This window comes from Alligator mississippiensis, chromosome 3 (assembly GCF_030867095.1).
Source record: "Alligator mississippiensis isolate rAllMis1 chromosome 3, rAllMis1, whole genome shotgun sequence".
NCBI lineage: Eukaryota > Metazoa > Chordata > Crocodylia > Alligatoridae > Alligator > Alligator mississippiensis.
In genome coordinates, this window is record NC_081826.1 from 39285488 (window position 1) to 39311180 (window position 25693).

The 25693-nt window shown below is 38.7% G+C and overlaps 1 protein-coding gene and 1 long non-coding RNA gene across 3 annotated transcripts in view; one reads left to right on the plus strand and one right to left on the minus strand.

The window, feature by feature from the left end:
• Positions 1 to 25693, minus strand: part of VPS13B (vacuolar protein sorting 13 homolog B) — an 877527-nt gene that overhangs the window by 298898 nt on the left and 552936 nt on the right. For both annotated transcript variants that reach the window (XM_059723846.1, XM_006263597.4), the window contains one exon: positions 24955 to 25072. In XM_059723846.1, the coding sequence (XP_059579829.1) occupies positions 24955 to 25072 (118 nt within the window). The remainder of the gene's footprint in view (positions 1 to 24954; positions 25073 to 25693) is intronic.
• LOC109285199 (uncharacterized) overlaps positions 1756 to 25693 on the plus strand; it is a 39661-nt gene continuing 15723 nt past the window's right edge. The window contains exons 1-2 of the long non-coding RNA XR_002092858.2: positions 1756 to 1834; positions 17692 to 17798. This is a non-coding gene — a long non-coding RNA (uncharacterized LOC109285199). The remainder of the gene's footprint in view (positions 1835 to 17691; positions 17799 to 25693) is intronic.

Here is a 25693-nt window from a genome sequence, read left to right on the forward strand (position 1 = left end):
ATCATTTATAGCTTAGCAGCTGTCCATGGGAAGTAGCACTGAAAATAAAATTTATGTGCTGAGAAATGATAAGGCCAAGCAGTTCTTAAAGGAGATGTTTCAATGCAGTACTCTTGCCAAGATGGGAGAGTACATTCATTCCTACAATTGTTATGTAAGGTGTTCCTCCAAACCAAAAATATTTACAACCTGGGCAAAACCTCATTTACTCAGAGATTGTATTGAGATGAAAATATGTGTGTTAGAAACGGTTAATGGATCTAACGCTAACCATTAACTACTTTGTGTCTTTCTCTCGATTAGTTCTATCAACCACCAAGCTTAAGGCATCTGTAAATGTTTATTTCACAAACTGCATTTCTTTTTCACCAGAGCCAACAGAGGGCCCTTGCTGTGAAGAAGGCTAATGGCATACTGAACTGTATTAGTAGGAACGTTGCCAGCAGATCAACGGAAGTGATTATTCCCTTCTATTCAGCACTGGTGAGGCCAAATTGGAGCACTGTGTCCAGTTTTGGGCTCCCCCCACCATTACAGAAAAGATGTGGCCTCCCACTACAGAAAAGAAACTGGAGAGAGTCCAATGGAGGGCAATGAAAATGGTGAGGGGGCTGGGGCACATGACTTCTGAGGAATGGCTGAAGGAATTGGGCTTATTTAGTCTGAAGAAGAGAAGATTGAGGGGGGATTTAATAGCAACTTTCAACTACCTGAAAGGTGGCTCCAAAGAAGATGGAGCTAGACTGTTCTCGGTGGGGGCAAATGACAGAACAAGGAGCAATGGTTTCAAGTTGCAGCAAGGGAAGTTTAGGTTAGATATTAGGAAGAACTTTCTCATGAGGAGGGTAATATGGCACTGGAATAGGTTACCTAGAGAAGTTACCAATCTCCATTGTTGGAGGTTTGTAAGACCCAGCTAGATAAAGCTTTGGCTGGGATGAAATAGTTGGGGATGGCCTAGATGACCTCCTGAGACCCCTTCCAACCCTAATTTTCAGCAATTCTATGATCCTATAACTGCCATAGATAATGCATTAAAAGACAATAATGGTCTTGTGATTGCCCAGGGCAAAGAATTAGGAGAGCTGGATTCAATTCTGGAGTCTATCCCAGTTGATAGCCTCCTGTCTGAAAGTGCGCACACTATTTAGTAAAAGCATGGACTTGGGCATTTGGAGACCCAGAAGTAACCTCTTTGTCCACAGTCGATGCATGTAAAATGCTGCTGTAATGTCTAATTAATTAATTCTTTATAAAGTATTTTGAGATCCTCTGTCTGAAGGGACTATAGGAGAACAAAGTATTGTTTTTTTATATGACAGTTAAACAATACAAAAGTTTAAAAGTACATTCAAGATGCTTGTTATTTACAGAAAATATTCCATTATTTCAATTACTTTTAATTTTGGATGTAGAAAGGCTAATTTCTAAGGAAACAAATAAAAACCCCATTAATTATAGTGGTGATGCCAGGTGGGTGCCACTATAATATTCATTTGATATTCATTTAGGAAGGTCAGATGTTAATAAACTGGACCACACCAAGGTCAGAATGGTAGCAATGCACTGATCATATAAAAGCCACTGAACACATGAAAGGAATTACAGTAGATCACACATCAAACACTTTGGCCTTGTGCTTCCTTCCTCTAATCCTACAGGCAGGAAATACTCTACATATCCTGTGAGGTGACCAGACATTTAAAAGTAGCCCCTTGTTCCAAAAGCTCTGTGTACAGTAATTTCCTACAAATAAGCAGAAGAACTTTTGCACTGCAGTTCTCTTCTAGAGCCATATCTGGAACATAGAGATGAATGCCCCAATGATGAGAAGGTACAGTTTAGTAACTATGCATACTAAATTAAAAGTTACTGTCAAAAAGGGTATAATGAAACTTAAAGTGAGGCTTTCAGATGTGCAGATATTATTTGTTTTAATGGCTTTGTAGCTTTACTGTTTAAATACCTGAACAAAAAAATAATAGCCTGAGTATGAACATTTAGAGATCAGTCTGTCATTTTTACATTGTTTAATGTTTAGACAGTTTGATGAATCTGCTATATTTTTGAAGTAATCATCAAAATGCAGGGGAGCACAGTACAAATACTCATCTGACAGATAGTCTAAATGCTAAATATGCAGAATTCCTAATGAAAGTTAGAGTGGTATTTTTGGATGACAAAACATTTCCACAAGGAACAAGTGAAATATACTTTCTCTAAACTGAGTCAGTGAAAAGGGCAAAACTTGGGTAGGTGGGTGGGATGCTGGGGGAGGACTGGCAAAAAACAAAATACAAGAACATAACTAAAATTATTAAATCTTTTGTTTTATGGAGAAAATAATTTTATCTCAAAATTTCATACTGTTTGGCAGCAAGAAGAACTCACTCAGTTTTGGCTTTCCTAAACGTTGCATAAATACTCAACTTATCACAAACTGAGACAAATAATTTTGTGAATCTGTACCTGTTTTTATCCTGTATTTTATTTTGAACTAATTGCCCATTTCATATAGTTTAGTGGTACAATACCTCAGTCTTTTCAGGTGTTCTATAAAATCACCTGGAAATATTGAGGTTGAGTTTCACTGAACACAGGCTTCATGTTTTTTGTAAGGGAACTTATTTAAATAGTATGGTGTACAATATGAAAGACATATTGTCCATAGTGTGTTTGATAAGCTGACATGGGACAGGAGTTCTTTTCACTGTTGTGTCAGTTTATCAAACCCATACCTGGACATCAGTCAAATACTATAAAACACACTAGAGAACTCCTGGAAAAATATTTTATCATGAAATAGACTGTATTATGCATATATATTAAGCAACATGTACAGACCTGCTATATGTTTACAGTTCTTATAAATAAAATGATTATAATCAAAGAAGTGTATGGTCTATACTGTACAACAGGAAAATGAGTTTAAATGGTCCACTATTAGCAATCCAAAGGGACACATACACTCATCTTTGATAATGAATGTGTTAAATAAAAGGTAAAGAAACCAAACTCAAGCCATATGGACTCACATTTTTTTCTGAAATCACTGCAGTTATAGTTGTCAAGTTAGAAAAACTAAAATGATAAATTTTAAGTTATATAAATGAAAGAATACTAGCAGTTTGGACTGAGGAGTAGTACAACTTACTTTTTAAAGTAATGTTATGTTAGTAAGGACACAAATATCAGCAGAAAAAAAAATGATGAGATGGATGATTTGTTCTTTCCTGAAATGTTCTTATTTAAGTACTTCTGCCCTCCTACCCTTGCAGTGCTTCTCCCACTGAACTACTATTGTGAGATGCAGCATAGAAGCAAAATGATGTACAATAAAACTTAGTAGTAATGATGCAAAAATTTTTTGTTCATACAGTACCTCTCAAATGATTTTAAGAGTATTTCTGAGTTTAAATGAATCTATGTATAAAAAAATCTATGCAGGGTGGGTTGGATATTTGGTTGTGGATAGTGAAATTTTCTATTCTGCTTTCTACTCATCCTCAAGAATTCTCACAGTGGGATGTAATTAGCAGTGATGACTTGTTATATATTGAATGAAATATGCTTCAGGAGTCTTCAGTTATAAGACAACAACTGAAGTTCTTATTCAAGTTAATGAAATGACGTCACTGACTTCAGTGGAAGCAGCACTGTACCTTAAGGGATTAAGACATAGATAGCAAGACATCATAATTTCTAGCAGGCTTCTGCTAGAAAGATGCTAGCTTGTGAGCCTGTAGAATCCAAAAATCACATGAACCAAACACGATGCAGGCATCTTACAAATCTGATCATAAGACTCATAAAATCTTTTTGCTCTGATAAGTGCCACACCCTAAAGAAAAGCAGGTGAAATGGATCCCTTTGTTTCTGTGCCTTTCATATATGTTCTGAGCTACATGGCAATATTTGTTTTGGAACCCTTTTTTTAATTGCAGGATATTATAATATGATTGGAGTAAATGATTTTTTCCTTAGATATTATCTTTGTTACCACCTCACACCCAATGCATTTTTAATTCTTTTTTGGGTTGTTTGGCATTATAAAAAAATGGGAGGAGTAAGATTTCCAAAGAACAGTTTAAAAAAAAAAGGGGGGGGGGGTGGCACAGGGAGGAGGCAAGGAGGAATTAATATGGAAAAATAAGTCTATGTCAAGTCCTAAGGATAACTTTGTAAATGGTCTAACAGTCAAGATTCATCCGAGACCCTTCTGGCTTGTTGGCTATGAAGGGGTGGTCTACGGAAAAGTAGATGCTCACATGGTCTGCCACCCTTTTCATCTCTAGCTGCTGAGATTCATTTACATCCTTCTTTAGGAACTGATCTAGTTATAACTGTAAGTGGGCAGAGAGATGGCTCATGTAGTCATGAACACAGAAGTAGTGAGTCCATGAGGCAATCTCACACTTGAACAAGTCTGAGAACTTTTCTGCTGCCGCCAAAGGCTTCCCAAGGAGACAAAGAAAGGAGGTAGAGTACAACTCAACTGAATGGTCCAGAGGATGGAAAAGTTTAATATCTGCATACCCAATTGAATTTCTAAGAGAGAATTTGGTGAATTTCTTGTGGCAAACAAAAGAAATTCACTTAAAGAAATTCAGTTAAACGTGAATTTCAACCTATTGGATTTTTCTCAGATAAAATGAGATTGGTATGAAGGTATAAATTCAATATGAATTTGTCCCTCAGAATATTCTTGAAAACCTTCTGTTAATTTCCATTAAAATCTGCTACAGTCATCTCTTGCAGTCCAAACTAGTTCCAATTTGTTTTTTTGCATGGAGGTCTGTTAGGTAAAATATCTTTGTCTAAACCTGTTTCTTCCAAATCTTCAGCCCTATGGTTCTCCGAAGCTGTTTTTCTTTCATGGATATCTCAAATCTATCCATATTCAAAGTGGCTGATTGCCTCTTTATGTTCAAAATTTTTCTTTGTTATTTCATCTTTTTTTTTTTTTTTATCAGCTACCTCAGCTATTATCTTCTTCAGAATGTACTGAACATCTTGCCAACTTAGTATGTAAATAGCTGTTTGATCCATGGATGTAAGAAACCAGGGTGAAATTAACATGAAAACTATCACTGACTTCATCACTAGAATCAGGATTTCAACCTAGAGAGACCTGGTAAAAGAAGCTGCTGAGATCTTAAGAACTTCAGCTTTTAGGGTTTTTTTCTCCTCTAACAGGGAATTGTAGCCTTCAGTTCATGGATCCTTGATTATACACCACTTAGAAAAGGGATAGAGGCTAACAAAGCCTTTGAATCAAGATCTTTTTTTAAGATAATAATGCCTAAATTATAATTCTACTGTCTCAGTCATCTTTAGGAAAGATCATCTTCTGAGAGGAAAAAGAACATAATCTTTGAGTAATGTGACTAGTGCCCTGTAGCACCACTTAAAAAATTAAGCTTTCTGACCTATCTCTTCAGGTTTTTAAATTCAGGGGGATATTTCCATTCTTTTCAGTGAGATGAGCAAATGTAGTCATTTAATTGTTGAAGGAATGCTCTTCATGGCCAGCACTTTTTTAGATTTTTAGTTCTTCTCCTGCTCTCACTTTCCAGTTGTGTTCTGGGACTTAAATATCAAGATGTTAGTTTTCTTTTGCACCAGTTTATCAAAATACTGGACACAACGTGCATTTCACTTGGAAACTTCTCTTCCTATTCTTCAGAACTAAAAAATTGTTCTTCTTCATCAGAAGAAGACAAGTTTATGTTCATACTTTTTCTCATTATAGTTTTACTACTTCACTGTTTTGAAGATTACAGAGATGAAGAAGGGCTTTTGTAACTCAATAATCTTAATTAAGTAGAAGACCTTTCTGGGAATCAGATTTTTTTCCCCATTTCTTAGCTTGCTGTAGCTTGTCTTAATGGGAAATACTGCAAAAGAAGGTAAATGCACTTCCTTTATAGCACATTTCAGTTTTAGAAATCATGGCATCTCCTTTAAGGGGGGCATCCAGTGATCCTTTTGGGGACTCCAGCTGGTGTTATTACTGACAACCTAAATATCTTCCTATATCCTTTTTACTGTTCTTAAAGTTGTACTTGTTGTATCACTTTGTACGTAACAAAAAATTCCATACTGGCATAGATGCCAAGTAAGACGTATAATATACACTATATAATCCTTCCATTAGAATAGCTAATGGCAGAACCATTAGACCAAGGCCATTAGGATATCTAATGGAATGAGCTAATAATATTCAGTAGAATATCTCAACACTGAATTTAGTCTCAGTGCCTCCATGTGATATATTTTTACTTACGGATTAGGAAGGGGAAACAAAGATATCTAAAGGTATCTAGTGCTTCTGAAAATTAGACCATTTACAACTGAGGACACTTAGGAAAATAATAACAAAGCCATGGAATTAAGCCCAAAGTCTCTTGATTCCCATTTCTACTTTTACCACAAGACCACTACTCTGCCTCCTTTATCAGCATGCTGTAACTTAGATTATTTGCAAATATAAGTTATTAGGCATTTTTTGTTTTTATAACTAAGGACAAAATGATAATCTATTTCTTGAAATACAGTACTACTGCTGCAGATCAATAGATATTATTAGCCACTTTTCTGATTTCACGTCTGTTAAACAGGCTTAGGTCACAATGTTACACCATCAGACTTTTGGAAACAATGCACATGGGCACAAATGCATCTCCTCCTCTCCTCCAAGCTGCTTAAAAACTCTTTAGGGGACATTTTTAAAGTTACAAATCTGAACAATCTGGTTAACATGAAGGCTGACCTCAAAAGTGTTTTTTATAGAAAAATGTAGTTTAACTTTATATTTTGACATGGGAAACACAGGGAAAAGGTTAATAACTTGATAAAAAATGGCAGAACTCAAAGCCAGTACAACTCTCCATCATTATGAATACTGTTGTTGAGGTAGTTTTTGGCAGTAAAGGCAACATATTCTTAGAAACCTACATCCTGCCACAGGAAGCCACAGAATACGCCACTGCTTTTGTGAGTGCCAAATTTAAATACAAAGCCTTCATACTAAATCATTTAAACACTATTACACAGCATGCACAAAAAGCCTGCCAAAGATGTTTTCAAATAAAGGTTTTAGGTAAGTCTCAGTTCCATCTGGTGCTGGGCAATCCTCGCTTGCTAGAAATAATGATTTTATATCCCAAGAGTGACCATTATGATTATAGTTTCAAACTTCATGCGTCTAAGCAGTCTCTTTCAGACACCATAAATACAGAAACCGTGATGGTAGAATGACAACTGGATGTCCCACTTTTCTGTCAGAAGCCAAAAAGTGAAAGAAGCCAGAAAAAACATACATGCTAGAATACACCGCGCACGGCATGGAGAAGAAGGGGACAGACAATTCTCTCTGCTGTATGAATTAAAACAGACCCTCCCAAGCCCAACTGAAGAAAACATGCTTGTTTAAATTTCTGACCAGTTACAATATGCACAGGTTTTGATTTACAGACACACACATATATATATTAATAAAGTGCCTCTTCTGTCACATATGGTCCCATAGCATTCCTAGTATTATTATGCTGAGACTTCTGAAAAACAATGGCTGTAAATTGTCATTAGGAATCAGAATAGCCTGAACCTGTACATGAGTAATGATCTTTCTTATTCTGAATTTCTGCTGAACAATCCTACTATGTATAACACCCACTTACAAGGGAAACTTCTGTCTTACGTTTTCTTCTCAGCTGACTTTGCTAAATACCTGAGCTGCTTTGTCACGTGAAAAATTAACTTGACAAAAATGTGAAAAAAGCATCATTATACACCCTGATTAAACTCATTGGGATATCAGCATGGCCTAAGAACTATCTTTTTTGTAGCCTACTGGGGCAGAATATGCAGGAAGGATGGCTGGGGGCAGACAGGATCTGTGGGAGTGATGAGGGGATTGAAGGTGCAGGCACCACCTGCAGGAGGGGTGAGGGCAGGCGGGATCTGCAGGAGGGATCACGGTGATGAAAGCTGCAGGTGGCATCTGCAGGGCAGATCAGTGGGATGGGGGTGCACAGTGCCACTGCTGCTGGGGTCTTCATGAAAACTAGCTACAGCAACATGGGAAAGGGCTGCTGGGAAATGGAGACCAGCCATGGGCTGGATTCTCTATTTTGCCTGCCCCTGTGTTATACTAAAACTCTCTGAGAGCTAAAAGTTTAGTCCAGGGATGTCAAACATACGCTCACAGGTGCTGCATGCAGCGCTGGTCCCATACTGGTTAGAGTAGGTGCCACATGCAGCACAGTCCCAGAGTTCCTGGGGTGGGCACCAGATGTAGTGCAGTCCAGCCAGGACGGTCGCTTCATGCAGCATAGTGACTGCTCTCGTCACACTGTGTCACATATGTAGCTCTGATTCTAGCCAGTCTGGGATCCATGCTGCATGGGTCCCAGACTGGTTGGAGCACCTGCCGGATCAGGTATGCTGGGGGAGGAAGAGGGAAAAGTGAGAAAGGAGGAAATCTGCGAGTGATCTGGCACACAGAACAGCCCCAAGCCACTCATCTGGCTCCTGAGGGCAGATAAGGTTGATACCCCTTTTTTAGTCTTTAAAACATTTATCTTGCTTTCTAAGCCTGAAACGTGCTATTTATGTAAAAAAAAAAAAAAAAAATCTCTGAAATGCACTAAAACACCGCAGTATATCTTTACTAATATTCTAAGATGCTGTACGCAGCTATATCACCAATACAATTAAATACCAGTACAGAGAACAACAGCTGAGCTACAAACAATATTCAAGTGTGGAATTTTCAAACATGCAGGAGTTATATGCTCAGCTGTCTTTTGAAATTCAGTGGGACCAAGGTGAGGAACTCAAAAAACCTACAATAAAATGTTGAATATACTTATAATAAAATATATTTTGCTGTTGGAGCTTTGACTGATAACAAGATGCACATTAATTTGTTTGTGCTCCTTTTTAGCCTATGGTATGGCTGTTTCACTAGAAGCAAATTCTATATAAATAGAAAATTAAATATAATTATTTCATTCAGTTAACTAGCCACAAACTAAACTAGAAATGTTGAGAAAAGTCTTGTGCTCAGAACAGAAAGGTTTTACCAAACAATTTTACATAAAAATCCAACCATTCATAAAGCACTTCAAGTACTGTGGTATAAATTTGTCATAGAGAAAACCCTGTGAAGGACATCAGAGAACCCACAAATATTTATGGAATGAACCACAAGCTGTATACAGAAGTTAACAAATGTCTCATTACAAATAGGGTATGGCTCTCCCAGTAACAGAAGCATGGCACTCATATTATATTCAGTTTAAGAGCCTGTTATAATTAAGAATACTACAAAAAAGAAAAGATCTGCTTTATATACTACTGGAAAAAGTTTTCAACAAACAAAAGATATGTTGAAACCAAATATGATGGAAATTGTATTTACTCACAAACAGTTAATAAAAAATGGTAACACTAAGCTTTTAAAAGCTTTTCTGAATTATTTTAGAGTAAATTATTTACCTCAGCCAAGACCTTTAGATGTCAATTTTAACTAAATGTGACAGCAAAGTATCCTGAAATGAGTGATCAAGCACATATTTTTAAAATCAACAGTAAGAACCCAGGGGACAAACAGTGAAATATTTTGTGGAAAGTAAAATATGCCACCAACTGGAGTTTATTAAATGCAAATCACTTCTATAGTCGTACTGTTCTATTTAAACATTAAAAAAGAAGTTAATTCCCATGAGCCAATTAATGAAGCTCTCCCTTATAACCCCCCTCCCACAATATTCTACCCACTAACGGTCCAAAAGACTGGAACTTACAGTATTGTTATCAGCATCTACAGCCAGCAGCAAGAGGATGCAGAAAGCAAGACATTGCAGAGAAAGGACTTTGGGAACCATACACCCCTACAAATTTTCTCTTTTCAGGAACAACAATCTGGGTTGGTGCCTGCAATGGAATTCTTAAACCTATGAGATGGTATTAGTGGTCCCTGAAGTCAGCTCTCAGCAGCAACAGAAAAGGACAGACCATTAAAGACTCAGGACCCCAGTGATGCCAAGTAGTTCCAAACCATTGGAGATGTATTTTGGAATTGGCAAAACAATTTATGATGAAAGATGTGGGAAAGAGCAATACAAGTGAGGAATCAGGCTGGGATTTTTAAAGGAGCTTATGGGATTAGGTGCCTTTCAAAATATCCGCCTTTATCACCAATGATGAAGACAGAAGAGAGGGTCTAGGCCAGTGGTTCTCAACCCATGGCCCACAGGCTACATGCGGCCCAATCAACACACTGCTGCAGCCCACGTGACATCCTGTTAAAAAATTTTAAAATGGATACATAGGAAGTAAATTGTGTGGGTGCAGTCCCCATAACACATTGAGAGCAGCAAGTGTGGCCCATTATGGCAAATAGGTTGAGAACCACTGGTCTAGGCAGTATCAGCCATAAAAGCAACATAGAAGCACTACAACTTTTTGTACCGCTATAGAACATGACTGGCAGAGGAATTGGACCCAAGGTTGGAAAAGACTTCTCATCCATTTACCCCTCTAGCATCTCCTGTGTCTTTTTAAGTCTCATCCACTGAATGACAGTGTATCAGGAGCTGTGGTATGGAAGAAATGGCATAGAACACAAAGTGTATTTTCAGAGGCAAGGTAGTGACAAGGCAAAGGGGACCAGGAGTTTCATATAACTAGTTGTTGAGTAGGTTGTTTCACTCCTTATTAAGAACAGGTAAAGACAGGAGATTTTATTTTTTGTTGTTTTTTGTTTTTGCTATATGTGGCTGAAGAAGTTCTATAGCAAAAGTGGAAAAAGAGGCAGGAGTTACACTGAGGAGAGGAAGAGAACTGGAAAAATCTACTCAGAAGAGTACATTAAGAATAAGCATGTATTCTTCTAAGGGTTAACATATATCAAAACAACAATTTAAATACTGAGTATTTCAGTATGTAAAATAAAAAGTTTAAACAAATTAAAATAAAACCTATCGTAGCTTAAATAATCCTTTGATTTTATTTTAATTGGGTTCACTATAGTAAAACTGCATTTTTTGGTCAGGAGCTGGAAAAAATGTAATTATGTTAAACAGCACCTCATACGCTGTACATACAAAACAAATCACATCCCCCTTCCCAGTGCAGCATCATAAAATATTATAGATTTCAAAATTGAAGTTATATGAAATGCATGTGTCAAACTTTATATAAACCATATATCAAATACTAAATAACTGTGTTAAAATAGTATTAGAGGCAGAAATAAAAATCAGCAAAGCAAGGAACCTCTGAGTTCATACTGCCAAACATCTTAAATTTTGTCTTGACTTTGAAGAACATATGGTAGGTAAGATCACCCGTAGTTGAGAGACCTTTTTATAGAAAATAATCTACAATATATAGTCAAAAGGCAGAAAGGTAAGGATCTTATGGAAGCCTTAATTAACAGTCACTATGCCTTTGTGGATTTATATCTGACCCATGGGTTTATTTTAATACAAAATATTAATAAAAAATTGAGTACTTAATAACCATGATTGGGAGACAGCATCACAGCATGATTAATCAATAATGTACGTTGTTATGCTACACTAGTACAAACTCTATAAAAATGTTTCAATGGGTGTATCTGTGCATGTAATAAAGGTGAAGCAATAGACAGTGGAGCAGTTTGAGCCACAGTAAACTGCTCCCAGGTGCAGTGTCTACACCTGCACCTGCCAGAGCATGTGTCGGTGGTGGCACTTTACTGTGGAGCTAATTAGTCTACTGCACAGTAAAGTGCACATGTAGATGTACTGACTGATAGTAAGAGCAATCAGAATGTTTTCATTTGCAGTTTCAAACTAATCTGTATTTTGCTTCTACTTCCTTTGAATGAAAGATCTGAAGATTTAAAGAATTCAAATATGAGGGTAACTTAGGGACAAAGGAAGCAAATTTTGGACAGACACCTTTAACAGCTACTTTTTTAAATAGCTGGTTCTACATCATACAAGCTGACTACTTTTAAACAACAAACAGGTGTTCTTTCAAAGAGCAATTATTACCAGGGCCAAAAAATAGCTATAATATCAATACATTGAAGTTGAAAATCTTTGCAGGAGGGATCTTACCAGAAATATTATTGGTATAATAAACATTAGAGTACAGATTTTATATTAAACATTAGGATTTACTAACAAGTAAAAAGGCCACAGTGGTGTCAAAGGCCTCTAAAATCCCTATTATCCACCTGTGGGAGGACTGCTTTGGTACAGACAATGTAGAAGGTAGCATCAAGCTGTCCTCTAATGATCTTCCTACAGATCTGGATAGAGCGACACATAGAAGATATGGCTGGGGTGCAAAACAGAATGATACAGCGATTCTAAGCAAATGAATCACTTACACCTGAGCTGCCAAGGACTGGGGAGACATAATGAGACATAACGACATATCATCTTAGCGTCTGTTCTCTGGGGTTCTGCTACATCTCTTAAAACACAGTAAAAGGCCATCAGGATTCGTAGTAATGATATCTTTTATTAGACCAAGAAGATTTTTGTAAAAAAAATTCTTTAATTGCAAGCTTTCAGGCACAAACAACCTTCATCAGGCATTGGAGAAAAGATTGCATAAGTTTGGGTAAGACTTCTACAATCTTTTCTCCAATGCCTGATGAAGGGTGTTTGTGCCTGAAAGCTTGCAATTAAATAACTTTTTTTGCAATACTATAGGTTCCGATTGCCTTTTCTTCTAGACCAATATGGCTAGAACCTGGATGCCTTAAAAAACAGTAGAAATCTTCTTATGCTAGAAGATTTAGAATTTTAGCAAAATCCTCAGCTCAAGACTACAGACTCAACTGCTTAAGTATAACAGATACAAAGGGCATACATGTAACTCTCCTCCTACCACTCCCTTCCCTCTCCCCCCCCACAAAAACAAAGACAGAAAGGCTCTGTGTGTGTGTGTGTGTGTGTGTGTGTGTGTGTGTGTGTGTGTAAGTATTTTTCATTTTCTGGAGTTTCTTTTACTTTCTCCAGCCACAACGGGAAGACAGAAGACTCACTTTTTTAAAGTCTAGCTTTATTATTTAAATGTTATATTTCAATCATTGTTTATTTAAAAAGTAGCATATACAAGGAGACACTGATAATATACATTCTGTAATTTTGAACAGCATTTTGCATTAGATAATTAACAATCTATGTTTGAAATAAAATGAGCAGCTTTAAATGAATTTTATCATTAATTATCATGGAGGTTTTCATATTAATACCTGTTACAATAGCCTCATAAATGACATTGCTAACAAGGAACCATGCTTCTATATAATGCTCTCTCATATTTTTGAATGTTTTATTGGAGAAATGGTTGAAATAGAATGGTTGGTATAGAAGATATACAATCCAAAAAAGCAGAGCAACACTGGTTTCTCCAAAACAACTTTAGAGGGAGTATTTGTTAATCTTTGTAGAAAATAAAAAATAGGGTTTTGTATTAAAAATGTATATTTTTAAATTGTCTTGATTTAAATTACCTAATCCTGATACCTCAGTGGATTAAAAAATATAAATAATTAATTTCACTTTTAAAGCAGGCATATTTGTAGGGTTTGTAAACTGAAAATGTGGGCTATTACAATTGAAATTTAAATTATGAAAAATTTCTTAAAAAGAAAATCTCAATAGAAAGCATTTATATATGAATTCTGAAACTCTGCTTACAATTAGGAAACTAACTACAGGGAAAAAAAGGATAAAGTATCCATTTTAGTAATTTAAGACTATAAACAGCTCTCTCTCATTTATTTAAATTACTTCAACTCTGTAAATCACGTAAATTCCTTCAAAATAACAAATGATTGTCTAAAATTAGTCTTTGTATATAACTTTTATTGCTTAAGAATTGGGAAGCTGGAATCTGTGGCAGCACAGCTTTGCTTTTTTAATATCTTGCAGTATATCTGTCCAATTTAACAATTAGCTAACATCCCTTTCTATATATTTTAAAATTGTTGTATTTCAGCATTCAATCAGCAGCTGTGTTACAGTTTGTTTTTTTATGCTCTTTTAGACTTTGATAAATTCTTTGTTTGCCTACACAAAAATTTAAATTAAATATTCCAAACATTGGAACTCATGGAAAAATAAGATGAGGGACTTTATGTGAGAACCTTTGTGTCTTGCTGGTTGCATTCTGTGGAATATACTCAGGTATTCAAATACCAAACCATTAAAAATAATGAATTCAGATATATTAACTGATTTTAAAAACTGACAAATGAGAGATCACAAGGGTGACACTACAGCTCATCAGGAAGTGGCAGAAAACAGAAGTCTGCATATTGACAAGTTACAGGTAAGATTCCCTAATATCATTATCACCACAGCAGTATGAAAAATGATCAGTATAATATAGCGGAAGAATACATAGTTCAAAATCTAGGTGCTTGATGGAAAACTTTAGAATGCTTTTCTTTCTCTAAACCACATTTGAAAGCAAGAATATATTTCCATATGGCTTTTTGGCTATGTATTTATTTTCCATCAGAAACCCATCTATTCCTTTCCTTTACATAAACACTATCAGAAAAGGCAGATAAAAGTTATATATTATTGCTTTTTAATTAAAGGAATTCTGTTAACTAATTATAGTCACAGCATGACTTCTACAAAAACCATTTATAAACTCTTTGAAACAAAAATATATAGGAGATATTTAATCTAAGAACAAGACATTATTGTTTTACTATTATTCATACTGAAAAAATGAGAAAAAAGGGAATGCAGAAAATGAAAAACAAATTGTGTATGGGATATTCCATTTATAAAAGGAAGAAAGTGTTAATAACGTTTTAAGAAAAATTATCACATTTTATGGAGCTATTCTTGACTATGGGACTTTTTACGTATGGGTTTTTATTGTTTTAAAAACCCTAATCTACATTCACATATTGGAACCAGTGTTGGAGCTGGGGGAGCTGGACTACTCAGCACTGTATAAAGCAGGAAGGAGAAGCTTAGACTGTGAAAATAGTGGGACTGTAGAATGGATAGTGATTTGTTAAAAGTCCCATTGAGCAATTAGAGCTAGGGACAGACATTTAAAAAGTCCGAGCCCAAATTGATTCAATCTTTGCAAGTTAGTCTACCCTGCAGAGCCTGAACCAATTTGCAAGTGGATAGACATTCACTTTTGAATCAAGAAATGCAGGAACATTTCTGCAGTGGTTCAGGCCAGAAGACAGGGAGGCACTAGAGTGAGCCCTTGCTTCCCTTCCACACTGCTGAGCTGAGGGGGGAGGGTGTGGCCAGGCCCTGGTAAAATGCTCTGATACCACTCTGATACCCTGCTTGCACAGTCCCCAGCTGGGGTGTGCCAGGAGGAGGAGGGGGAAACAGCTCTTGCCAGGCTTTTCCCAGCTCACTGCTCAAGGGATGGGAGAGTTGCCAGCCCCCGGCTCCTGGCTAGCACTCTGAGGCAAAGTGGAGTGGGGGAGAAGGACTGCTTGTGTGGAGTTCATGCATCTGTTGATGATACTGAGATTTTTACTTCCTCTTCCTCCTTCTTCATACTGTCTACAGCAAACTGATGGCAAACAAGCCAGCAGGGAGCTGATAACACAAATTTTATCAGCCCATCAAGAAAACAAGTCTCTCTCATTAGTTCAAGCTCTTCTTAAACAGCGTTTTCCAGGGAAGGAATGGAGGGACATTACCAGCTAACCTGTTGATTGGCTCCAAAGAGCCCTAAGTGGACACTGTTCTGTCTGCCTTTGTCCCATTGAAATTGGACACACACACAGACACCTCTCAACATTAGCTAGCATAAGGGTGGCGTGACTGTGATCAGATGCAGGCTATGGTCTGTGTTGAGGGAGGGAGGGTGGGAGGGGGGATCCCTGCTTGAGCAGCGAGTGGCGGGGGGGAGGCAGGGGGAAGCCAGGCAGACTGTGCCTGCAGTCCCCCACCCCCTTCTCAGCCAGCCAGAACAGTGGTAGTGCTTTGGCCAGGGAGGAGAGGGGTGGGGCCAGCCTCACTCTCTGCAGCAGACAGCACAGCCCAGCCTAGGTTTCAAAAGCATGTTGGGATGCTGCGGGACCCTGATTTAACTTAAACCAGAATGGGGTCTGGGACAGAAGTTCCATAAACTGGTTTGACCCAAATCAGTTCAGTCTGATACTACATTCAACCTGTTCTGTTACAGGTTTAAACCAGTTTCTGATCACTTAAACCAGTTTATGTGTAATTTCTGTCCCTAGCCCAAAGATCCAGTGAATCCTTATTGACCCAAGTGCCCTAAATATCCAATGGCTTAGAATTATAGAAAATTCGGGTTGGAAGGGACCTCAGGAGGTCATCTTAATCTAACCCCCTGCTCAAAGCAGAACCATCCCCAACTAGATCATCCCAGCCAAGGCTTTGTCTAGCCAGGTCTTAAAATCCTCCAAGAATAGGGATTCCCTGAGCAAATCAAAGTCTGTGTAGATGGCTCTGCAAGGCAGGCTATTCCACAATCACCTTCAAAGAATCAGTATTCTCCATGTTCCTGATAAGTATTTCTTCTCTTGACTTGGCAAATCAAATAATGGAGCAACACAAAATATTTATAAAAACCTCAAATTATTTTACTCTATTGATTCAAGGATTGGCTTTATAGCATCTTGGACAACGGGTCCTTACTTCTTAGGACTAGAGTATGCCCTGGTCTTTTGTAACTTTGCTAGACAACAAGCCCCAGTTACAAAACCAGCTGGAAAGGGTGTATACTTACCACTGCTCTACCATAAGTAGGTGTGCAATGGATGGAATAGGCAGAGCCTGAGTTCCATTCTTCCTACCCATCAGCTGGAGAAACTAGAATGTTGGATTCTGTAACAGTGTCTTGAAGGCACAGTTCTGTCTGACTGTCTCCTCTGGGAAGGCACTACTACACACAGCTCCAAGCTCAGGCCTATTATGATCGTTCAGACCAGCCAATATCTTCATTATTAATAATGAATACCCACGGGGAAGGGAAGTGTTCTCTCAAATACTGTTTTCTTTTTTTGCTTGGTTCCTTTAGTTAACAAATGTGGTAGCACTCAGAGGATAGGAACACACATACATTTGGAACTCTTTCAAAAGGGGAACATTTCAAAAGTGCAGCAGCTTTTACATTCTAATTGTTATGTGTGAATGAGCTGAAAATGACTGAAATGTAGTAAAACCACTCCAACTTTAATCTTGGATGAAACAGTGCTACAATTGGAGTGGTTTTGCTACATTTGACTCGTTCTCAGTTCATTCACACATAACAATTAGAACATAATAGCTGCTGCTCTTTGCCAATGTTCCCCTTTGGAAAAGCTTCCAAATATACATGTGTCAACACCCAAAGACTCAAATTGGGATGAAGCTCCCTAAAACTAGCACCCATGTATATACGCACTGGAAAGCACACTTCCCTAGTACAAGCAGTTTATAATCAAAAAAGGAGTGAAACAGACAGAGAGAAAAGGAATGGCAAAGAAAAGTTGTTAAGGTGAAAGATCAGGTGTCTTGTTAATCCTGTTTCTATGAAATACTTTAATAAATTAATTTAATCTTCATGTTAATGCATTTATTAAGGAACAAAGGAAAGGGCTAGAGAAGTGACAGAAGGAAAGCCTGTTGCTCTGGGGAACTGGCTCCATTTCAAGAGATGTTGTTTTATTTTCTCCAGACCATTTTGCAGATGGAAGGTGACTCTCTAGCCCTGGTGCTCTTGGATGCCTTTACAGAAGACAGATGTTTTACATCTATCAATACATTTCAGTTCTTATTTGACAGGTAATTGTGAAGTATATCTAAATTATTTGCTCTTGTTTTCATGTAATGGAGTTGTGCTCACCATGCTTAATGCTGTATCTAGTAAATTCCAACAAAAGGTATTAAATATAAATACCTGGGGAAACGTACTAAAACCACTGCCATGTTCAAGTCCCAAGATTGTGACAGTATTGCAAATTCTATTAACACATCATAATGAAAATCCTTTAAAAAAAAATCAGTCAATCAATCAATTGCATTATTTTCCAGTTGCTTTTGGGGTCATTGTCAAGGGGAAGCATCCCAACTTGAAACTACCAGACAGGCTCAAAATTCTTTGAATTACTGAGTTGCGAGAGACCTCAAGTATCATCCTATTCATAAAAACCTCCAATTAACAAGATTGCACAAGCTTCCCTGGTCAGGTTGTCCCATTGTTCTGCTGTTTTGAGTAGGAAGTTTTTGCTAAGATTTAACCTAAATTTGCATTGCTGCAGTTTAAAGCCATTGTTTTGTTTCCTGTCCTCTGCCACAAAGCAAAACATTTATATTGCCTTCCCTTCATGGCGGCCTTTCAAGTATTTGAAAACTGCTATCATGTACCCCTCCACCCCTCTTAATTTTCTTTTCTCTAAACTAAATGAACCTAGTTGTCTCAACCTTGCCTTGTACATCTTGTTTTCCAAACCCTTTATCAACTTTGTCACTCACCTTTGGATTCTCTCCAACTTCTCTACATCAGGGGCATCAAATACATCTGGACCTGCGAGCTGGATAAGTGGTGCAGGACTGGCCCACAAGCTGGATGAATAGTGTGGGGCAAGCTCTGCAGGGTGGATCAGCCTCATGAACCATCCCCTTTGCACATGCTGGAACCAGTGTCCATGGTGCCCGGTCTGGCTGATCCAGGACTGCACTTGCATACAGTGGCTGCTCTGGTCAATTTTGGGCCTGTGGTGCATGGGGCATCTATTTGATTGCTCTCAGACTCACACTGTATGCAGTGCCTGTCCAGGCTAGCCTGGGATGCATACCCTGTACAGGTGCGATCATGAAGATAAAAGGGGTGGGGGTGTAGCCCTCTATGTCAAGGACAGCTACATGTCCCTCCAAATTGACATTGGCACCCAGGAAGGACGACTGGAGTCTCTCTGGGTTAAAATATGTGGGGAACGTGGCGCAGGGGACATCATAATAGGAGTCTACTACAGACCTCTAACCAGAAACATGAGCTGGACCAGAAATTTGTCAGGGAACTGGCTGAGGTGGCATGTTCTCGGTGCATGGTTGTCATGGGAGACTTTAACTACTTGGACATCTCACGGGAAGAGCACTCAGCCAAATCTGATCAGTCGCAAAGCTTAATCACGTGCATGGATGAGCTCTACCTGACCCAAGAAGTCTACGGGCCAATGAGAGGTAAAATGTTGCTAGACCTAGTACTGGCCAGAGGGGATGATTTAGTCAGTGACCTAAGAATTGATGGAAAGCTCGGTGACAGTGACCATGAGTTGATCACCTTTACTATCCATCACAAAGCTGGCAAGTCAGTCAGCAATACAGAAGTCCTTGACTTCAGGAAAGCTGACTTTGACAAGCTCAGGAGGCTTGTTGTCAAGGCCCTAAAGGACCATGACTCGACAGGCAGAGGAGTCCAAGAGGAGTGGTTGCTCCTCAAGGGAGCGATCCTGACAGCACAAGGGATGGCCATCCCATCTTGGAGGAAGGGTAGCAAAAGGCCGCAGCAACCCCCTTGGCTCAGCAGGGAACTTGAGGACCTCCTATGCCTTAGAAGAGATGCTTACAAAGGATAGAAGGCTGAAAGTACCACCAAGGAGGAGTACTCAGCACTGGTCCATACCTGCAGGTAGTGGATCAGGAAAGTCAAGGCTGCAACCGAGCTCCATCTGGCTACACACATCAAGGATAGCAAAAAGTCCTTTTTCAGATATGTAGGGAGTCAGAAAAGAAGCAAGGGTAACATTGGACCCCTGCTGAACCAAATGGGACAGCTGATAACCGACACTCAGGAAAAGACCAATCTGCTCAATGGGTACTTCGTGTCGGTCTTTCAGAAGTCCAATGGGACCACCCAGTCTAGCAAGATGAGGGATGGCCAGGGTGAGGGGCGTATTTATACCCAGCATCAGTGGTGATCTAGTAAAGGATCACCTCGAAAGGCTCGACACCTTCAAGTCAGCTGGTCCTGACAGATTACACCCTAGAGTACTCAAGGGGTTGGCAGGTGTCATAGCCCAACCATTGGCAAAAATATTCGAAAGTTTGTGGCACTCAGGTGAAGTACCTGAAGACTGGAAAAAGGCCAATGTGGTACCCCTCTTCAAGAAAGGGTAGAAAGTAGATCCTGGGAATTACAGGCCAATCATCTTGACCTCAATCCCCAGGAAGATTCTGGAGAAAATTATCAAGGAGACCCTTCTGGATAAGTTGTCCGAAGGCAACATCCTGAGCCAGCATGGGTTTGTTGTGGGTAGGTCTTGCCTGACCAATCTCATCTCCTTCTATGACCAGGTGACATATCACCCGGACAACGGAGAAGAGATTGATGTCATATATCTGGACTTTAAAAAAGCTTTTGATCTGGTGTCCCATGACCTCCTCATGGAAAAATCGGCCAACTGTGGCCTTGGATTCACCACAGTCTGATGTCTGGGTAATTGGCTCTGAGGTCAGACCCACAGAGTAGTGGTCAATGGTAGCAAACCATCATGGCACTCCGTGACCAGTGGTGTCCCCCAAGGCTCTGTCCTTGGACCGGTTCTTTTTAACATCTTTATCAATGATGTGGACGTTGGTGTCAGAAGTGCACTGGCTAAGTTCACCAATGACACTAAAGTTTGGGGCACAGAGTCCACATTTGAGGACAGGCTAGTGATCCAGGCTGACTTGGATAAACTTAGTAAGAGGGCAGATACAAACCTGATGATGTTCAATATTGATAAATGTAAAGTACTGTACCTCGGGAGAAAAATCCTGCAGCATGCTTATAAGCTCGGCAGTGCTACGCTTGCTAGCACCACGGCTGAAAGAGACTTGGGGGTCATGATTGACCACAAGGTGAACATGAGCCAAAAAATGCAATGCCACAGCTAGCAAAGCAAATAATACTCTGGCTTGCATCCATAGATGCTTCTCAAGTAAATCTCAGGATGTCATCCTCCCACTGTAGTCCGCCTTGGCGAGGCCACAGCTGGAGTACTGCATCCAATTCTGGGCTCTGCAATTCAAGAAGGATGTCGAGAAGCTTCAGAAAGTCCAGAGGAGAGCCACGCGCATGATCAGAGGGCAAGAGAATAGGCCTTACGAAGAGAGGCTGAGAGCCATGGGACTCTTCAGCCCAGAAAAGCTCAGGCACAGGGGAGACCTGGTGGCTGCTTATAAGTATATAAGGGGTGTACATCAAGATCTGGGAGAATGCCTGTTCCCCAGAGCGCCCCAAGGAAAAACAAGGACCTCCAGTCATAAACTCCTCCAAGACCTGGTTTTAGGCTGGAAATAAGGAAAAATTTCTTTACTGTCTGAGCCCCCAAGACTTGGAATAGACTCCCTCCAGAAGTGGTGCAGTCACCTACTCTGGACTCATTCAAGAAGTGTTTGGATTCTTATCTTGCTGGGATCCTTTGACCCCAGCTGACTTCCTGCCCCTGGGGCAGGGGGCTGGACTTGATGATCTTCAAGGTCTCTTCCAATCCTAACATCTATTAAATCTCTGAAGATGTCTGTTTCTGAATCCAAGTAATTAATAAAAATGTTAAACGGACCTTTGTGAAATCTCACTTGAGAACTCCTGCCATTCTGTAAAGTACATACGTATGTAACAGTAATAATGACTAGCCACATTTCTCCAGAATATCATAGCTTCTATATTCATTTCTCTCTTGTGCCTTCTGGTAACCACTAGGTACTTAGAGAGCTGACTGACTACAGCTTCAGCTCTGCTGTAGAAATATGACAGAGTGACCACACCAACATTTATTGAGCTGAAGACAGAAAAAAGACATTCCAGGGAGAATGTTTGCTGGAAGGAGACATAACAACAAACAGAAGAGAGGAGAGGGCCTTGAGATTTGATATGCTAAAAACTCATATGGAGTTACCTGTCAATATGTTTCTTACCAACTTCCTACACTTACCTGATAAAATATCGGCATAGAAACTTTTGGGATGGGATGCTTTTCTAAGACTCCTTTTCCAATTTAGTTTCCCTTTCAAGCTGAGTAAGAAAGCTATTTTCCTCTTTGAGTGTTAAATGGGAAGAGAAAAGTATTCTTCCTGAGGAATACTACAAAAGTAGCACCAATTCCATATGATTGTATCACAGACCTAAACAGAAGACTGTTTGAACCAAAGAGACACCAGAAATTAAAAGTCTGTTTCCCAGCTTCAGAAACACTGTAAAGTCAGTGGTTCTGCCAATGATTTATTTTCTTATATTACATTAAAACCAGGGAATTGGAGCAGGGAGGGGAATTGCAAAGAAGACGACGACATGTTGGGATTATTATGATATTGTATTATCAATATTTTATTACTGTTTAAAACTCTGTTCATCACAGATATTTCTATTAGTATTTACTAACAATCCTCTAAACAAAATGCATGTATTAAACTGTACAGGTTTTTGGTTTTGACCACTCCTACTGGCATTAGTTAGCCATAATACAGTTGCCATTTTGGCGCTATCCTTCCAACCCAGGTTTGGGTCCTTCCAGACAGCGAAAAGCTTATTTCAGAAAAGGAAATTTAGGCTCTGGGCAACAGAAGACTGGCCCTAAATATACATCTTCAAGAACATCTTTACTCTTTTCCAGATTGTGGATTTTGTCCCCTGCCCTAATTACACAAAATCTTTGCATTGTCAAGGGTTTTAAAGTGACTTCCTTTTGGAATTCTACTTCTTTACCAATAGCCATTGCTGAATGAGGACTAAGTAGACCTCATCCATTAAGTTTCTAAAACTACATTATGCTTGCAACCACAGACAAATCCCAGTTAGAAAAAGCAAAGAGCTTAATACTTTAGCATTGAGATAGAATTTTACCATTACTGATGCAATTAAATTTGCTGTCTCTCTCTCAGAACATTAACCTCTCCCCTCCCCCAATAACTAAAGGATTGCAGTCTCAAATAATACAATTTTGTAAAATGGCCTTTAGGTACATTAGGTCCCAAAATGATTTTTATAATTGTTGAAAATAATATAATTGCACGATTAAATGGAGGGGAAAGGAGAGGAGGAAGAGACAGAGAGAGAGATTTGTCTTTGAGATATATTGTGAAATAGGACTGACAAGCAATGAAGTATATACAGAAAAACTACTGCGGATAGTAGTATCTGCTGAAGAGTATGTTACAGAACCAAGGAATGCGACACTGAAGCACTAAAGATGAGACCAGTGACAGAAAGATGGAAGATATTTATGACCTAACACTTCTTTTTACCCTATCTAGATACTTATCTTGTCAGCACTGTTAAAAAACGCACACCAAAATTTAAAGTGTTACAAAACAAAAGACAACATATTCTGGGCTACAGAACCAGGAGAACCAAACACATGTTGCTAAAAGACTAGTCTACTGCTTTAAAAAACAGTCAAGATAACAGAAAAGGTTGGAACAACTGATTGGAACATGCACTCAAGAAGCATTCACAGATGCAAAGACTAGATTATCAGATAGTGTAAATTAACATAGCTTTAATTAACTTCAGTGGATTTATATTCATTTACCTCAATGAGTATCTGGCTCACTGAGTCCTTCAATGTTTCTGCAAAGACAGCCACACAGTTTCCCTAAACAACAGCCCTGATGACAGCAATACAGTGGCTAGACCTTGTAGGTTCAAGTTTAAGAAAAAAGGCCAGGGGGAAGTTGGTTTTAGGTGGGAAGAGGACTTCAGGATGTACTTTCATCTTTGCTCTCACAGAGCAGGGAACACTTGGGGTTCTTCCCACCCTGAAAGTGGAGGACCCATGGAAACACAAGCCAGGGCAAGCGAGAAAGATCTGTGAGCAGAGGTGCCAGTTTGGATCTCGATCTCCTTGTCCATAACAGTCACTAGTGCCAAGATACAGGGAACTTTCACAGAAGAGATCTTAATGTGATAAGTGACAGAGACCTCACTTAAAATAATGGATCAGCTACTAAACATAAATATATGAGGGAATGGAATAATTTAAATATTTCAAAATGGAATTTTGACAAGCATTTGGAGAAAAAGTATTTAATATAACTTCTAATAACAGAAGAGATGAGAAACTGGAGATATTTCATGGTCTCCCTGCCATCCTAAAAATTCCTATGCTTCACAGAAAGTAAAATTGCTGTCATTTTCTAGGCAGTAAATGTTTTACTGCTGGGAAAGCATTTTGATGTTTGTAACTTCTATTGAAGAGCACTATGACGTACTTTTTAAAAAAATATTGCCACATCTGAAAAACAGACCAAAAGGAAGTACAAGACACTTGTTCATCTGTATTTCTGTGACTTTTCTCACTTGGTATTATTTGCAGCCATACTTTTATGTCTGGCAAGAGTGCCAGCTCTAGTAAGGATCATATATTAACTTTTATCATGTTGATTACATATGTTCACCGGTTTTGCTGCCTACATACGATTAGTGTGGTTTGCACATACTCAATGACACAATCCAGAGCATGACATTTTACAGAAAATGTGTTTACTGTGAAATAGCTCCTTAGAAGTTTTCTTTCCCTTACAGCTTTGATCCACATGACATCAACAGTCCTACATTTTGAATATGGGCATACCATTTACGTTATTATCATTTATCTCTTTCATATTATATAGCTAGTCAGAGCTATGGTAGTCATAAAAAGTCCCTTTTATTATTGAGTGATGTGAGTTTTAGCTGAATAAAAGAAAGTCTTTTAAAATGCTTTCATCTGTGATCTTTAGTTTCATAATGACTTGACATTTAAATTCTGTTATTCATCAACACTTCACAGAAGTACTTATTTGTCTAAATGGATTTGAAAGCCTGCAAGTGAAGAAAATCAGAAAAACCTGGTCTTCAATATCAAAAGACTGTAAATGAAAAGTATTTTTACAGGCTGCACGCACCCAAGTTTTATTGATCAATTAACTTCCCCTCAAATGAAATATCTGTGAGTTTGGATATAAGAAAAATACTTACTGGTAAATGTCTTTTCGGAGAACAGCTCTGCTAAGAGGGTTGTCAGCCTGGGGAGCCATAGAAACAGAGCCAATCTTGAGAACTAAAGTGTCTTCTTTTATTGCTTGATTGGCTACAGCTAAAAAGAGAGAAAACACACATGCATGTTTTAAGTGTAAGCATGCACAGAGGCACGTAACAGAAACATAGAAGAGACTGTTATTAAAAATCTCAAGATCAGCAGGGGTGCACAGGACTGAGTACTGCAAATACTTTATTGCAAAAGAGTAACACTTGTACAAGGAATCCTGTGAAATTGTTGGCAATACCATGACACATAGCAAAGAGGTTATTGCAGCCTAGCTGGCTCAATAAAGTTTTACCATGTGTCTTAAATCTGTAACTTCTTGCTCTACCTCTTGCTATCTTATCTCAAAAGTGGTTTTTTTCAAAAGGAACTCCAAATACCTTTTTATATCCTGCAGCTGTCTTCTCAGAAATACCCTTCTGAGGTAACAGCCAAAAAAAATGCCAAAAGACTAATTTTTCACTGTATGGGTTTGGACCCTTGGATGGTGTGAAATAAAAATTGTAGGACTTAGTCTCGCTGGTACAACAGGAAACTTTTCACACTGGTTGTCCACAGAATCATAGAAAATTAGGGTTGGAAGGGACCTCAGGAGGTCATCTAGTCCAACCCCCTAGGACAGTCCCCAACTAGTTCATCCCAACCAAGGCTTTGTCTAGCTAGGTCTTAAAA